At 41.6% G+C, this 16,946-nt stretch overlaps 1 protein-coding gene across 3 annotated transcripts in view; it reads left to right on the top strand.

The window, feature by feature from the left end:
* The first annotated feature begins 5,551 nt into the window (after positions 1-5,551).
* Positions 5,552-16,946, top strand: part of ect2 (epithelial cell transforming 2) — a 29,835-nt gene continuing 18,440 nt past the window's right edge. The window contains exons 1-7 of one of the 3 annotated variants that reach the window (XM_053635136.1): positions 5,552-6,007; positions 6,894-7,034; positions 7,230-7,309; positions 10,901-10,996; positions 11,875-12,057; positions 13,108-13,197; positions 13,279-13,386. In XM_053635136.1, coding sequence (XP_053491111.1) covers positions 6,911-7,034; positions 7,230-7,309; positions 10,901-10,996; positions 11,875-12,057; positions 13,108-13,197; positions 13,279-13,386 — 681 coding nt within the window. In that variant the 5' untranslated portion in view covers positions 5,552-6,007; positions 6,894-6,910. The remainder of the gene's footprint in view (positions 6,008-6,893; positions 7,035-7,229; positions 7,310-10,900; positions 10,997-11,874; positions 12,058-13,107; positions 13,198-13,278; positions 13,387-16,946) is intronic. The other 2 variants (XM_053635137.1, XM_053635138.1) reach the window with 2 other exon arrangements.

The raw sequence follows: 16,946 nt of genomic DNA, 5'->3' as shown, positions 1-16,946 counted from the left end.
GAGCGTTGTGATGATGTCACATGACACGTCTTGGCCAAAATCTGCGGAAAATATGAAGTAATTTTGAAAAATAGCAAGCTCCTCCGAATATTGTGGAGTTTCTTTGATTTTGCATTCATTTCTGTGATCCCAAAATCGCAAAATTCTGGAGGGACTGTAAAAAGTTAAGATTTGCACGTTATGTGGCTGTCCCATTCCCTACATTATCTATATACCTTATAGTTAGTTATATCTTAAAGCTATAACAGTCAGATCACAATTTATTTCCACTCTTGGCCAAGATACATAGATAAACACAAAGCTATGAAAAAAACATCTTTGTGGTTAAAAAGACATTGTCAAAATTGAATCGTTTGGAAGACTGCGATTAATTCTACTTGGAAGTACACTTCCAGAGATTTGTCGAATTTATGCCAAGGTGCACTGAAGCTGTTTTGGTACCTCGTGATTGCCCAACACCTTACCAACCATTGTGTTGCTTTTTCATTTACATTTACATTTACATTTATTCATTGAGCAGACGCTTTTATCCAAAGCGACTTACAAATGAGAAAATACAAGCAAAGCGATATCAAGCAGAGAACAATACAAGTAGTGCTACCATACAAGATCCGTTAATTGAGTTCCAGAAGAAGCAAAGTGTGCAGAGTAGAGGTGTAAGTGCCAGAGTAAGGTTTTTTATTTATTTATTTATTTATTTAATGGGTTGGTTAGGTGTTCACAGAAGAGGTGGGTCTTTAGCTTTTTCTTGAAGATGGTGACAGATTCTGCGGTCCGGATTGAGGTTAGTTCATTCCACCACTGAGGGACAGGTAGTGTGAAGGTTCTGGAAAGGGACCTTGAGCCACACTGAGTAGGTACTACTAAGCATCGGTCGTTGAATGATACCAGATTGTGTGAGGAAACATAAGCCTTCAGGAGAGAGTTGAGGTAGGAGGGTGCTGTTCCAGACAAGGTCTTGTAGGTGAGCATCAAGGCCTTGAATTTGATGTGGGTGGCTACAGGAAGTCAGTGGAGGGAGATGAAGAGGGGTGTGACATGGGTTCTCTTGGCCTAGTTGAATACGAGGCGTGCTGCTGCATTCTGAATCATTTGAAGGGGTTTCATGGAGCTGGCTGGGAGGCCCGAGAGTAGTGAGATGCAGTAGTCCAGTTTTGAGATAACAAGAGCCTGGACTAGTAGTTGTGTAGCCTGTTCGGTGAGATAGGGTCTGATTTTCTTGATGTTGTACAGGATGAACCTACAGGACCATGCAGTAGTTGAGATGTGGTCTGTAAAGGTCAAGCTGTCATCGAGAATCACCCCAAGGTTCCTGGCCGTCCTGGTTGGCTTGAGTGTGGTTGAGCCGAGCTGTACAGTGAGGTTGTGGTTGATTGAGGGACAGGCTGGGATGACGAGAAGCTCAGATTTTGCCAGGTTGAGCTTAAGGTGGTGTTCCCTCATCCAGACCGAGATGTCTGACAGGCAAGCAGAGATTTGTACAGAGATGGACGGATCATCAGGCTGGAAGGACTAATAGAACTGGGTGTCGTGAGCATAGCAGTGGTATGAGAAGCCATGAGACTCAATCACCTGCCCCAGAGATGTAGTGTAGAGTGAAAAGAGCAGTGGACCCAGAACTGACCCCTGAGGAACCCCAGTTGTGAGTTGCTGAGTTTCAGAAATACCTTCCCTCCACAATACCTTGAAGGATCTGTCTAAGACATAGGATCTCACCCAGCGCAGAACCGTTCCAGTGATGCCCAGTCTGGAGAGAGTTGACAGGAGGATCTGATGATTCACAGTGTCGAAAGCAGCAGAGAGATCAAGTAGGATGAGAACAGATGATCGAGAGGTTGCTCTTGCTAGTCGTAAGGCTTCAGTGACGGAAAGCAGAGCAGTCTCCCTGGAGTGATTGCTCTTGAAGCCAGACTGCTTGGTGTCCACAAGGTTGTTCTGTGTGAGAAAATTGGAGAGTTGATTAAAAACAGCTATTTCAAGGGTTTTGGAAAGAAAATGGAGGAGGGAAACAGGTCTGTACTTGTCAACCACAGCAGGGTTAAGTGATGTTTTTTTAAACAGTGGGGTAACCTGGGCCTGCTTAAATGATTTAGGGTATGTGCCAGTAGAGAGGGATGTGTTAAAGATGTGTGTGAGTGCAGGTAATAGTTTGGGAGAGATGGACTGAAGAAGGTGAGAAAGGATAGGGTCAAGACGACAGGTTGTGGGACGGCTAGAGAGGAGGAGTTTTGAGGCATCAGTCTCTGAGAGGGTAGAGAAGGAAGTCAGTTGGGAGTTACATGGGGGAGGAGCCGGTCTATGCATGTCTGGGGTTGAGAACTGGTTCCTGATTGATGTAACCTTGTTGAAAAAAGTCACCAATGCCAAAGTCATCTGCAGTGAGAGATTTATCGGAAGGGGGAGGAGGGGGACAGAGAAGAAAAGAAAAGGTTTTGAGGAGAGTGCGGGTGTTGAGAGAACTGCCAATCCTCTCTTGGTAGCTTGCGGCTTTAGCAGTGGAGATGCCATTGGAAAAAGAGGAAAGAAGTGTTTGGTAATTGGGTTAAGTCAGTCGGATTGTTAGATTTACACCATTTCCTTTCAGCTGCTCTTAGTTTGGCCCGGTTGCTACACAGAGCTTTTGAGAGCTAGAGGGTGATGTGTGAGTAGGTCTGGAGGTTAGGGGGCAGATGCTGTCAAGAGAAGATGTTAGGGTGGAACATAGCATGTCAATTGTGGTGTTTAAGTCCAGTGAGGAGAGGTGGCTATAAGAGGGAAGTAAGGTTGTGACAACGGAGGAGAAATGTGAGGGGGAAAGGGAGCGAAAACTGCGATGAAAGGAGATAGAAGGTGGAGACAGTGAAGGGGGTGAGGGGAGAGAAATAGAGAACTGGATAAAGAAATGGTCAGAGGTGTGGAGAGGAGTAATAAGAAGATTGTGTGTGCTGCAATTACGTGTGAGGGTGAGGTCAAGCTGTTTTCCAGCTTTGTGGGTTGCTGGTGTGGTGAGCTGCTTGAGGTCAAATGTGGGAAGGAGAGCAAGAAAGTCAGCTTCATGTGGCTTGTCTAGATGAATGTTGAAGTCACCAAGGACCACAAGAGTTGTTCCATCATCCGGGATGGTGGACAGTAGCATGTCAAATTCATCGTTTAACTTCCCTAGTTGACCTGGAGGACGGTAAATAAGAAGAAAGTGCATTTTGGCAGGATCAGTGACTGTAACAGCATGAAATTCAAAGGAAGTGTAGGAGCAAGAGGGAGAAAGACAGGTAAATTTCTATGTTTTGGAGAGAAGCAAACCTGTACCACCCCCTCATCTGTTGGGACGCGAGGTATGGGAGAAGTTGAAGTTGGAGGCTAGGGCAACGGATGTGGCAGTGTTCTCAGTACGGATCCAGGTCTCAGTCAGAGCCAGCACACTGAGGTTGGAGTGGGTTTCCTTTAATTTGTCACTGATGTGTTTATATACAATGGAAATGTTTTAAAGAACTGTTCTGGAAAGCAAAGTAAAGCCACTTTACTAAAGTTCCACCCACGTTAAAAGGTATTAAATCTGTTAAGTTAATAACAGGCAAATTGTTCTTCACACTAAAAAATGTCACCTTAATTTCATCTCCTTTTCTGTTCAAATGTTCAGTGAAAATCATAGACATTCTAAAAGGTAGCATTAAGAGTACGCATATGATGTATTAACTACCATACCCGCTGTGTTAATACCTCAGTAACACTGTGTCTACTTTTGTGACAGAATGATAAATTTCATTCTCCAAATGAATTCTGGATTGTCTTGCAGTCTCCGACAGACGACTGCGTGTTCGTGGGCTCTGTGGGAAAGGCGCTTGTTTCGCACGAACATGTAGTCTGTGTTAGTCAGTCAGTGTGGAGAAGACTGACAGAAAGAAGGAGAGGGCAAGGCAAGCTTCAGTGGGCTTTATTCTACAGAGGAGGGGGCTTTCAAGCTCCAGAGGGACCCGTGAAGCAACGGAGAGAGTGCACATCTAGCACAAAGGAAGAGACAGAAACCTAAAATAAAAGGGAGAACAAAAAAACTAAACAACACAAAAAAATTCTCACTAACTCTAGTCAATGTGTCCTTCAGGCTCGGCACAAAATCCTCTCAACCTTTTTGAAGCTGGCATGGGAGGAATTTCATCATGAGACCGTGCATCTGGAGCAAGCATGCTGGCAGGAACAAAGATTCCGATCTTCAAGAGGAGGTCTCATTTGCCAAAAAAAAAAGGCTGCTGTTTTGCTTTGTGTCGCTTTAGGAGACACCAATGATGGCTTCATTTGTCAGACACCTGCCGTGTAGTGAATTTGTCTTGGCCTAAGGTTTAAGGTGCATGGCTGAAATGTTAGGCATAATACGCATTTTCTTCAAACTTATTGACACTCCCACAACTGCACTCCCATAGTTTTTGAAATACATATCCAGCCTTGCTTGGCGCCTTAATGGAATGCATGTCCTCGCACACATATTTGGCCGCCTGGATAGATGGCATGCTGTCATTTAAAGGTAAAAAAGAAGCTCCAAACATAACATAATTAAAAGAGGTTTTCTTTACAGGAATAATGCAGGCTTTGCAACTGAAAGTTGAAGGAAAATGGGCTAACTAACCTTCATGTCAGGGCCTGCTTATGGTGACATAAATTGCTGTTGTCTGTCTGCTGCTGACTCTTTATGATCCCTGCACTCACCATGAGAAGCTCTGCCTCTGAAAAAGTAAGAAGCATGTCTCCTTATTCATGCACAAGACTCACTTTACAAAGGAAACAGCATACTTTTACATTTATACACAAAACCCCTTTTTCTTCCATCTTTCATCTTGTAGCTTGAATGGAGTGCCTTCTTAACACTTTATCCCAGGATACTTATACGAAGGAACATAACAACAACAACAACAACAATAATAATAATAATAATAATAGGAGCATGCTGGCTCGGTGGTCAGCAAGTTTGCCTCACCCCTCTGGGGTTGGGGATGTGAGTCCTGCCTCCACTCTGTGTATGTGGAGTTATCATGTCCTCCCCTGGTTTCCTCCAGGTACTCTGGTTTCCTCCCCCAGTCCAAAGACATGCACTGTAGGCTGATTAGCATTACCAAATACCTATATGAAGGTTAATAATAATAATAATAATAATAATAATAATAATAATAATAATAATAATTGTTGCCTCACAATTAAGCTCAGGTTACTGTCTGTCTGCTGTGTCTCATGTACTCCTTGTGTTTCCTTTGGTTTGTTCAGTTTTTTCCCACTGTCTAAAGCATGCAGGTAGGTGGACTAACTATGCTAAATTGCCCCTAGGTGTGAATAATTGTATGAATGTGTGAGCATGGTGCCCTGCCATTGGGGTGAATTCTCCCACCTTGTGCTTAGTGTTCCAGGATATAGTGCTTACCGAACAACAACAACAACAACAACAACAACAACAACAATAATAATAATAATAATAATAATAATAATAATAATAATAAAACCAATTGAAACATTTAAAATAATAATAATAAAAAAAGATAAACTGAATATGATGCCTGAAGTTGAGGTCATCCTGCAAACACAGCGTCAACTGCACACCAAAAAAAGCATGCATTCGCTGTTTGAATTCAGCAGCCAATCAAAAAGCGTGACTCACTAGTTCCGCTGACGTCATAGCGCCCAGCCAATGAGCGCGCGGCTGCTCGGCTTGCTCGACGTTTTGAATTCGGGAAAGTGAGTTGAATGCGGTTGGACGTATAGTGCCTTGATTAAAATGGATTTGATGTTTAGACTCGTTTCATAGTATTGGTGTAACTTTTTGGAACAAACTTTTTTTTTCTTCGGCGCTAAACGGAATAAGAGCCGCTATTATTACTGAGCGATAACTTTGCTTTGTTCCGGTTGGTAAGTTAGTAGCAGAGTCGAAACTAGCCAGTGTGCTAGGTAGCTAACCTGCTTAGCTTAGCTGGTCAACCAGCCAGCTGAACTCTCGGTTTGGGCAAGTTCTCAACACCTTTTATAACGGCTGCTTGCAGTTGAGCTCTTGGTAAGATGTTGTATTGAACTCAGAATTATTATTATTATTATTATTATTATTATTATTATTATTATTTTACCTACTTGAGTCTAATTAGTTAGATAGTCCGGCATTTTGGCACTGTCTCGACCGCTCCCCTTCACCTGCCACAGAGCTGTCAGTGTTTGAAAGCGGTTATATTTACAGAAATGCACCGAAACATAAGGATTTTACCTCGAACTTGACTGGAAAACAGATATTAGGTGCACTCTTTTAGTAGAATACAAGTATCTCATAATAAAAGTGTCCTCTGTGGTCTTCCATTCATTGTATAAGATGTTGAACCAGATTGTTTCTACTCGTTTCATTCACCTTACAGCTAGCTGGTTAATAAGTAGGAATCCTTTCCAGCTGTTTAAATCTGCTTTATGTCGGCTCAGCTTATGCTGTATTTTATATTATTTTCCACATCTAGACTAACAGCTGCATGGAAAACCACTCAACTGTTTAAAACGTTCTGCAACCTAATAATCATTCATTCATTCATTCATTCATCTTCAGTAAGCACTTTATTCCTGGTCAGTGGATCTGGAGCCTATACTGGGAACACTGGGCTCAAGGCAGGAATGCGGCCTTAATGGGACACCAACCCATTGCAGAGCACCACATATGTATTCACACCTAGGCACTATTTTTTTTCTATAGACTATCCAAATGCTGGTGTGTTTTTGAGTCACTGGAGAATCTTGAGGAAACTCCATACAGACAACAACCCGAGCTCAGCATCGAACCCTGGAGCTGCAAGGCAGCGGCACTACCTGCTGTAATCAGTAGTAAAAAGAAGTGCTGGATACAAACTCTGCAAGTCAAGGCCTTTCAGTTCTCAATTATGAGTTTTTTTTCTTATTCTGGACAGAACTGGGTTGTGACGCCATGGCCGACAACACTTTCGGGACGATCCGTAGCCTGCTTGTGGACTCCTCCGTCTTTGACTCCAGGATGGCCGAGACCTCCAAGGAGCAGACGTTCCTCGGCCTGACCTCGGACGACGCAGAGGGTAAAACAACATGGCCCTTTGCTCTCCATTGTCAGAATGAACCGTCATTTCTTCTGGCTTGTCATTTATTTCAGCTATTGTAAAGGGGACTGGGTGCCCCCCCTTCTTTTTTGTGTATGTTCTGTATGACAGCCTTTGTATTTCCTAGGAGGCTCATTGTGCTGCTGGGCTTAAAAAAAAAAAAATGTCTTTCAGAAATGCTGCGGCGAGTGGAGGCCAGGGTTGTGCTGGTGAGGGAAGTGGGCGGAGATGCTGCACTTATAAAGGCGCTTGAGGTAAACTCAAATTGTCTTGCTGTCTTAACGGAAAAGCAGTGATGTGTTGTATACGTTTGACAAAGCAGGGCAGAAGATAGCCATATGCAAATAAGCCTATTGGGGAAAAAAAAAACCTTACAAAAATAAGTGTTCTGCAAGCATTGAGAGTTTTGATAGATTATGGCATGATTTAAAAAAAATAAATAAAAGGAAAATGACAAATTAATAATAGTTTAATTAACCTAGACGAATATTAAAGCATGGCACATTATAGCTAAACTATTACAAGGCACATCACGTTTTCAGTTTATAGCTGTATAATCACAAGACGCACAAGATAAAAGCAGTCCCTCCAGGATTTTGCGATCACAGAAATGAATGCAAACGCTGCAAAATTTGGAGGAGCTTGCAGTTTTTCAAAATTACCGAATATATGGGTCAAGACACGTCACGACACGTCTCATTTACCAACAGACATCACTGCAAAAGACCATTACAATTTGACCAATTTCAAGTAGTTTTCTGCAAAAAAAAAAAATCACAAATCTTGAGAAAAGGCACCGCAAAATCGAGCATTTTTTTTTTTTTGGCAATCCAGTACAGATTGTACATCTGTTTGTTCATTACGTAACGGGTGTATGAAAACATCGTAATTAATAACACTAATTGATGGAAAGAAAGAACATCTGGAAAATGCTTGAAAAGTGATTATTACTTTGTTTTATGCCGTTTTGTGTATAGCCAGTGGGAATGATGCATTACAGCATCTACAGGACTCCTGCAAAAAAAAAAAATCTGCCCCTCTCCTGCTATTAGGTTATTTTTGCCTGCCGGTAGTTATATCTGCGGACAGATCAGTGCAGACAGTGTTTCCTGTTTTCTGCACAAGAATTATGTCTCGGTTCAGAGTTTCTGTCCCTGCGGTTTGTCTTAGTGTCAGCGAATCATGGTCGCAATTAATAGCCGTTTTCCTGCTTACAACGAGTCAGGAATTTAACGATGACATGTTTTTCTTCCCGCGTCCGGTGAATATTATGTTTTTCCATTACTCGAATTGAATTTCATGTTAATGAATGGATGTAGGCAGGAGCAGTCAGCTACCAGCAAATATGTTTAACAGAATTGTTTTGTTGTAGGAGCCTGTAGTGCTTAACGGTACAGTTTCATCAGAAGAGACATCCTGTTGGTTCAGGAGTGTACCTTGATAGAGTAGCTGAGGTTCTTAATGTTGAGTGAGTAAATCTGTTCTCCATGTTTGCATTTAGGTGCCGGCCCAATTTCCATTTTAAATGAGATTGCTGTCAGGAGCTAAATGTTCCACACTTTAAATGTTGACATTTTACTCCTACACATCCTTAAAACAATTACCTTCTGACAGTGGCTGTCTTGCTTTTGTGGTTTTGAATGCGCTTCATCTCAGGTTGTTGAATGCTGTCTTATATTTACCTTAATTTTCAGAAAGAAATTAGGCACTTTTTTTTAATGTGGTTGTCTGGCTTTCGCTGTAAAATATAAGGAATGTGTCTCTGTGAAATGTTAATAGTGAAATCACTGGAGTCGTAAAATTGAGTAGATGCTGGGGTGTGTCCTAATTTGATTTTGGTTAAATACTGGACAATAAGATGATACCAGTATGATAATAGTGATGTAATGTAGGGCTGGGCGGTACAGCTAAAACATTTATTACGATGATATGATGCGTATCATTTGGTATCGATAAATTGTAATCTTTTTTTAAATGGCACTGTACATGTGCGGAGCCCTGCGCATGCGCACTACAAATCTTATACACAGCGGTGTTCTGCCACACTGGTGGGCTGACGTCCTTTTTTTATTCACAATCTCCTCAGCAGCCTCTGAACTCATTTTCGCGTGTGTTCTGAGGTCACATGGCGATGACGTAACCGAACCCCACAAATACGCAACTTGTTATTGGCTGTTTGCTTGTCACTCGTAGCACACTCCTTTATCAAGGCATATGATATGTTTATGATCCAGGGACGGCGCACGCTTGAGGGTCGTTCATGCAATCAAACTTCGCCTGTTTACGTTTTATCCAATGTTATATTGAACATTTTTTCTATCGCTACCGATAAAGGTGTACCGTCGATAAATGCCGATCCCGCTTTATTGCCCGGCCCTAATATAATGCATTATGTCACAATACACTTTTCTAATATGTGACATCTTTTAAATAACAGTTGCAAACTTGGTGGATAATTAGATGCAAAGGTTTTGTACTGTTTTGAATCTTTTTAAAATTGTAAATTTGTTAATAATTCTTCCATACTTTTCAGTGTTAAATTATTTATCTTGTAGACATTAAATATAAGCGGGGGAACGGTGAGCATGTTTGTCTCGCACCTCTGGGGATGGGGGTTCAAATCCCACCTCCGCCCTGCGTGTGCGGAGCTTCCATGTTCTCCTGGTGCTTCGGGGGTTTGCTCCAGGTGGTCCGCTTTCCTTTCCTAGTCCAAGGACGTGTGTTGTAGGCTGATTGGCATCTCTACATTGTCCGTAGTGTGTGAATGGGTGTGTGTGTGTGTGCACGTGATCGTGTCCTGCGATGTGTTGGCACCCCGTCCAGAGTGTCCCCCGCCTTGTGCCCCGAGTCCCCTGAGATAGGCTCCAGGCTTCCTGTGTAGCATAAGTGGTACTGTAAAAGGATGGATGGACATTTTAAATAAAAGCATATATAAAAGCTAAAAAATTAATTAAAAATGCAAGACTACGGTTTTGCCAGCAGTTTGTGAGCAAATATCATGATGCATGATTTCATGTCTAAGTATTATGATACATTTTTGTCATATACTTTAATCCTTTTTAACTGGAACCTCGTAATCCCAAACTCTTGTGATATTACCGTGTCTATCATGTATCGTAATGCTTTAAGTATTATGATATGATTAAAAAAAAAATTATTTTATTGCACACGCCTAGTTGTAAATTCTAATGACCTTAAAGCACAAGATTTTTCTACAAGTTTCATTTCAGTTTGTCTTAAGCAATAAATATGCATATAAATATGCGCATGTGGGTCTAAAATAGAGAAAAAATCAGATTACACTGCTCATGTTATTGTCTTAAGTAATTTATTATGGTTTTTAAAACTTTTGATCTCAGTTTTGGAGTCCTACAGTATGTTTTAGATTTAGGGAGGGGAACCATCAAAGAATTCGGATGGAAAGTTTTTTTTGAATTCCTCATCTTCTGTTTGTTTTTAGTGTTTCACTCTGGGTTATAGAGGGAGCCCTGGGTGAGGTTAAGATGTTCCTTCAAGTGTCTGTATAGTTGGGGGTGGAGGAATCCAGGTATTTTTGCCCTTGAGAAAGCATAAGAGAGTTGTCAGATGGCCAGGCTCTTTGAAATGCTCTGTCCCTGTTCCCACTCTGCAGTAGGGGCACATCCACACAGCTTAATCAGAGGTAAAAAGCAGCGGTTGGGCGAATCGACCACTCGGCACTTTGAATCCTCAGAACTTTTCTTCCCAGACTTGGGTTGACATTTGTTAGAAGTTCTTGCCTCCTGGCTCGTGCGGATATCGGGATGAATTTGTAAGCCAACGGGTTGCCAGGTTGATGTTCGAACGCTTAAATTTTTTTTTTACAGGCCATCCGAGTAATGGAAGTCCCGGTGGTCAAGATTAAAGAAGGTGACCCGGGCTCAGAGTCGGCTGAGAAATTAATCAAATCTATAGTCAACATGGTACGTCTTGGAGACTGGGGACCTCTCTGCATGCTCGAGTTCATCCCGGAGGATTTGGCTGCATGAGTAATTTAACGGGAAATTGTGCGACACACCCTGTTTAACTCGTCACTTTAACACAATGTGGTGTCTTTCCTAACAGTGATCTCTAATGTGGTGTTTTATGTCCCTGTAATCCGTGTTTGCTAATCTGGGTAATGATTAATCCACACCGGTGCTCCTTTTTAATCTACTGAGATTTTTTTCTGTTCCTTTCTCCTCACATTCTCAAATGGGGCGAGTCACAGAATACTTGGAGTTCACTAACATGTTATCGTTATGACAGAAATGTAGCCGGTAAAAGCCTTTCTTGAGGTTTTTACTGCAGTGAGAGAATTTCTTGAGAACCGAATCATTATTCTCTTTGCTGCGTTTCATCATGCAGTGGGCCATCCTTGAGTAAACAGAAGAAACCCTGCCCTTGTGCGTCTTTCCATCTTTGTAATTGTCCCTGCTGATTCACTGGAATGTCGTTCTGTATTACATTCTGTGTTTGAGCTTTTTAACATGTTCGCTAAAAGACAGTGTTTTGGATTCCTGTTACAAATGAGGCACATCTCTGTGTCATGAAATGTCGACAGCTTTATTGCATTTCCTCTTGATAGTTATATATCTTTTGAGCAAACGAGGAGCTTTTTTTCTTTTTTCTTTTTTCCTCCCCCTTTCCCAATACTCTTCACAATTTATTATTTATTTATTTTTTACCCAAGCAGCTCCCATCAGAATATTGTGCATTATTGGCAGCAGGCTTTTTCATGTTTTGCATCATTTAAAAAAAAAAAACCGAACAAACCAAAAAACATCTCTTTGACTTTGAATCTTTCTGCATGTCCCATTAGGACATAAACGTCCCCTGTATAAAGACAGACAATGTCAGAGAGTTTGGCGATGGAGAAAACGCTGAGTACGAGACAGTCTTTGTACTGAAGGACTTCCAGTCTCCTGACTACAGCTATTTATACAAAAATGACAACCGCATTTTGGGCCCCCCTGTGGTACTGCATTGTGCTGGGAAGGGAGAGGTAAGAATGAGTGTACACACACACACACACACACACACACACACACACCCACGATCAGTGGTTCACACATGGACGCGACATGCATGTATGTCTTGAGAAATTTTTTCTTCACTTGAACAGTGAAATTGTTGCAGTTCCAGCATTTCAAAGGTACAATTTAACTTGTACTTAAACTGCTGTTCTTTTTCTGTGCAATAATTCAATTTCAATTTACTCAAACCTTTTTTAATTAATATTTACTAGTGTGAAGTTTACAGGTACTATGTGCAATAATTGATTTATTTATTTTTGGGTTTCTGCACACTTGAGCTCGGATAAATGCCCTTTCGTTCCGCTGTGCGCTCCTTGTTGTATGGTCTGAATGACAATAAAGTTGACTTTCGCATACCCATAGACAGTAAATGCAAATATGACAGAGCTGAAGTTCTCTTTCAAAGACAAATTGATTTCTAAGCAGCTTTTAAGTGTTGGCGTAAAGAATGCAAAATGCATCATGGTTATCTGTGTATGCCACAGCACCTGCACTGGGCACACATGACTGCCAGGTTCGTTCTGATAGAGCAAGAAAGCAAAACAAGAAAGTCTTCTGCCTCCATTGTCCTTTTTTCCCCTCCTTGCACATGTTCTGATAAAAACATGGTCAATGATGATCTAGTGATGTTTACACAGTCTGAATTCACATTTCTTTGTTTAAAACAGACTCTCTTAGTACTTCTGTGGAAAACTGACACACAAGCTCAGTCTCATACCCCCCCACCACTCTCCCGGAACATGGCTTCTTGCCTTTATCTATTATTGTCGTACACCATAGGTAATAGCATATCATAATCACTGAGGTAGTGTTGGGATTAGCAGGATAATGGGGCCTTTTATAATTTGCATATCCATGTATATTCATAGATTCTGCAGTCTTTGAGGGTCAAAGTTTAGAGTTGTTCCTTACATATCTATAGATCTTCCTAGTTTGTTTCACAGGGCTGTGCTAATTACTCTCAAATACCATGTCTCTCTCTCTCTCTCTCTCTCTCTCTTTTCTCTCTTTTTGTGTAGCCGCTGCCGTTCTCGTCCCGTCCTCTCTACTCCACCACCATGCTCAACTTGTCACTCTGTTTCACTGGCTTCCGCAAGAAAGATGAAGTGGTGAGTTTCTATAGTCTAATCAGATCTGATGCAGGAAATTTCCACTTCCATGTAACCTCACATGTTCATTGTTTTTCTCAGGTAAAGCTAGTTAACCTGGTGCATCACATGGGTGGCACCATCCGCAAGGACTTCAGTACTAAAGTCACCCACCTCATTGCCCATTCCACTCACGGGGAGAAATATAGGGTTTGTATTTCAGCACTACATCATATCCTCTGTAGTTAAATCTGGGCAAGCTGCAGGCTTATGGTATTTGGATTTAAATACGTTTTCAGGTTGTTCATTTGGCCAGATAACAGCAAAAGGGTGCTCTCTTAGTACTAAAGATGCTTGCCATGAAGGGGTTGAATAATTTTGAAACTGGAGAAATCATAAGTTGCATTTTCAGTTGAATTTGGGGAAACCACTTAAGCATTCATTGTGTTGAACTATTTCAATTACTTTTGTTTGATTTGTTCGTTGCAAACAGCTGAAAGTCTGTCAATTTTGACTAACCCTGATATGCAATGGGGGTTGAATCATTTTCATTGCAACTGTAGTAGTGTCTAAAAGATGCATCCTTCTTATTAGAAGTCATTGAGATTCGAGTTTTTGGATAATGCCCTGTGTTTCATAAGAGGTCCTGTGGCACTGTTAGATAGCTAGATAAATAAACAAACAACATAATGGTCGTCATAAATATGGCCAGTATGTAGCTACAAATGTGTTCATGCAACAGTACATCCTTGTCCTCCATAAACCATTTCCTACAGTAATATTTGGACACACCCTTATGAACCAACACCGCTTTAGTTAACCTACCTCTACTCTTAGCGACTCATTGCAACATTGCTAGCTAATTTCCGATTAAATATATTCCAGGGGTGGGGATCAGAATTTGGGGAATGTGATTAGTATCAGATAGCTAGCAAGCTCAGAGCACAGGTTCATGTAAGTTATGGCATAGCAGTAGAAATAAATCCAACCAGTATGTATTTACAAATGCGTTCATACCATATGTCATATCAATAATATTCGAAGCAATATCTCACCTACATGAAACAGCATAACTTTATCTAGCCTACCTCCTCTCTCTGCAACTGTCTGAAAATGGTGCAGAGGTGAACTAGTCTACAACTCTAGCTAGACTAACTAGTCTAGACTCCTCGCACGTACGCATTTCAATAATGGAACTCGGACAGATGAACAGCAAAAATGCCTCTTCTAAAGTTATGGTCAAAAGATTCACTGTTTTGCACACTGACTTGCTGAGTCGGTGAGGAGCTAATCTCGGTCATGGCCGAAAGGATTTACTGACTCGGGGGTGCAGATCAGGTTGGGGAACCACACACAGTTGTAAATACGAGTTCCACAATTCACAGATAATTAAATGTAAAATGTTTAATGAGCAGTTTAGTCATTAAGTTATGGATATATGGAAATGTAGTGCTTTTGTTTACTTGGCTAATAATTGCTATAATATATACAGTATCTCACAAAAGTGAGTACACCGCTCACATTTTTGTAAATATTTGATTATATCTCTTCATGTGACAACACTGAAGAAATGACACTTTGCTACAATGTAAAGTACAGAAGTACAGCTTGTGTAACAGTGTAAATTTGCTGTCCCCTTAAAATAACTCAACACACCCATTAATGTCTAAACCACTGGCAACAAATGTGAGTACACCCCTAAGTGAAAATGTCCAAATTGGGCCCAAAGTGTCAATATTTTGTGTGGCCACCATTATTTTCCAGCACTGCCTTAACCCTCTTGGGCATGGAGTTCACCAGAGCTTCACAGGTTGCCACTGGAGTCCTCTTCCACTCCTCCATGACGACATCACAGAGCTGGTGGATGTTAGAGACCTTGTGGTCCTCCACCTTCCGTTTGAGGATGCCCCACAGATGCTCAATAGGGTTTAGGTCTGGAGACATGCTTGGCCAGTCCATCAGCTTCACCCTCAGCTTCTTTAGCAAGGCAGTGGTCGTCTTGGAGGTGTGCTTGGGGTCGTTATCATGCTGGAATACTGCCCTGCGGCCCTGTCTCCGAAGAGTATGTCACAGTACATGTTGGCATTCATGGTTCCCTCAATGAACTGTAGCTCCCCAGTGCCGGCAGCACTCATGCAGCCCCAGACCATGACACTTCCACCACCATGCTTGACTGTCGGCAAGACGCACTTGTCTTTGTACTCCTCACCTGGTTGCCGCCACACACGCTTGACACCATCTGAACCAAATAAGTTTATCTTGGTCTCATCAGACCACAGGACATGGTTCCAGTAATCCATGTCCTTAGTCTGCTTGTCTTCAGCAAACTGTTTGCGGGCTTTCTTGTGCATTATCTTTAGAAGAGGCTTCCTTCTGGGACGACAGCCATGCAGACCAATTTGATGCAGTGTGCGGCGTATGGTCTGAGCACTGACAGGCTGACCCCCCACCCCTTCAACCTCTGCAGCAATGCTGGCAGCACTCATACGTCTATTTCCCAAAGACAACCTCTGGATATGACGCTGCGCATGTGCACTCAACTTCCTTGGTCGACCTTGGCGAGGCCTTTTCTGAGTGGAACCTGTCCTGTTAAACCACTGTATGATCTTGGCCACCGTGCTGCAGCTCAGTGTCAGGGTCTTGGCAAGCTTCTTATAGCCTAGACCATCTTTATGTAGAGCAACAGTTCTTTTTTTCAGATCCTCAGAGAGTTCTTTGCCATGAGGTGCCATGTTGAACTTCCAGTGACCAGTAGGAGTGTGAGAGCGATGACACCAAATTTAAAACACCTGCTCCCCATTCACACCTGAGACCTTGTAACACTAACAAGTCACATGACATCGGAGAGGGAAAATGGCTAATTGGGCCCAATTTGGACATTTTCACTTAGGGGTGTACTCACATTTGTTGCCAGCGCTTTAGACATTAATGGGTGTATTGAGTTATTTTGAGGGGACAGCAAATTTACACTGTTATACAAGCTGTACACTCACTACTTTACATTGTAGCAAAGTGTCATTTCTTCAGTGCTGTCACATGAAAAGATATAATCAAATATTTACAAAAATGTGAGCGGTGTACTCACTTTTGTGAGATACTGTACATATACTTATATAATTACCACTGGGTGTGTTATTTTGTACGTTTATTTGCAGCTTGCACTGTTGCCGGTTGTCCTGTATTTGAACTGTTTAAACAGTTTTTCAGGTTTTGTCCAGGGTGTTGTCACACGATGTTCTGTAGACAGACACTGTGATACAGCCAGATCTAGAATGTCAGGAATGGACTGCAGGTATTTTAAGGCAGAGGTTGTTCAAATGTTTTTAGCCAAGGAGCCCGTCCAGTGTTAACTAAAAAAAAAAAAAAAAAGACAGAGTTATGATTACAGCACAGATCTATTTTATAAACTTAATGTAACTGTTTAAATATTAGCCACATTTGGCAGCTATGTACAGTAATGTTTATTTGATAGAATAAGTATTGCTTTTTATTTCCAAATTTTCCACCAGTTACACTGGTTGATATTTGGATTAAATCCTTTCTGTTTAAGTGCCTAGTTAGTATCATGTCAGTCCTGACAGCCCTTTTAGTTCTAATTGTAGTTCATTTGGCAAATGAAGACCAGGATCCTCTGTTTACTGGACAGACAACTTGAATATTTTGTCTAATCAGACCCTTAAAAAGCTGGAAGCTAAATGATAAACATCAGCAATTGAACATAAGATGACTTCACTTGCATTGAAAAATAGGATTAAAAAAAAAAAAGAATT

This window comes from Ictalurus furcatus, chromosome 10 (assembly GCF_023375685.1).
Source record: "Ictalurus furcatus strain D&B chromosome 10, Billie_1.0, whole genome shotgun sequence".
Taxonomy (NCBI): Eukaryota; Metazoa; Chordata; class Actinopteri; order Siluriformes; family Ictaluridae; genus Ictalurus; species Ictalurus furcatus.
Note: the sequence above shows the minus strand (reverse complement) of the source record. Positions and strands in the feature narration are given on the sequence as shown.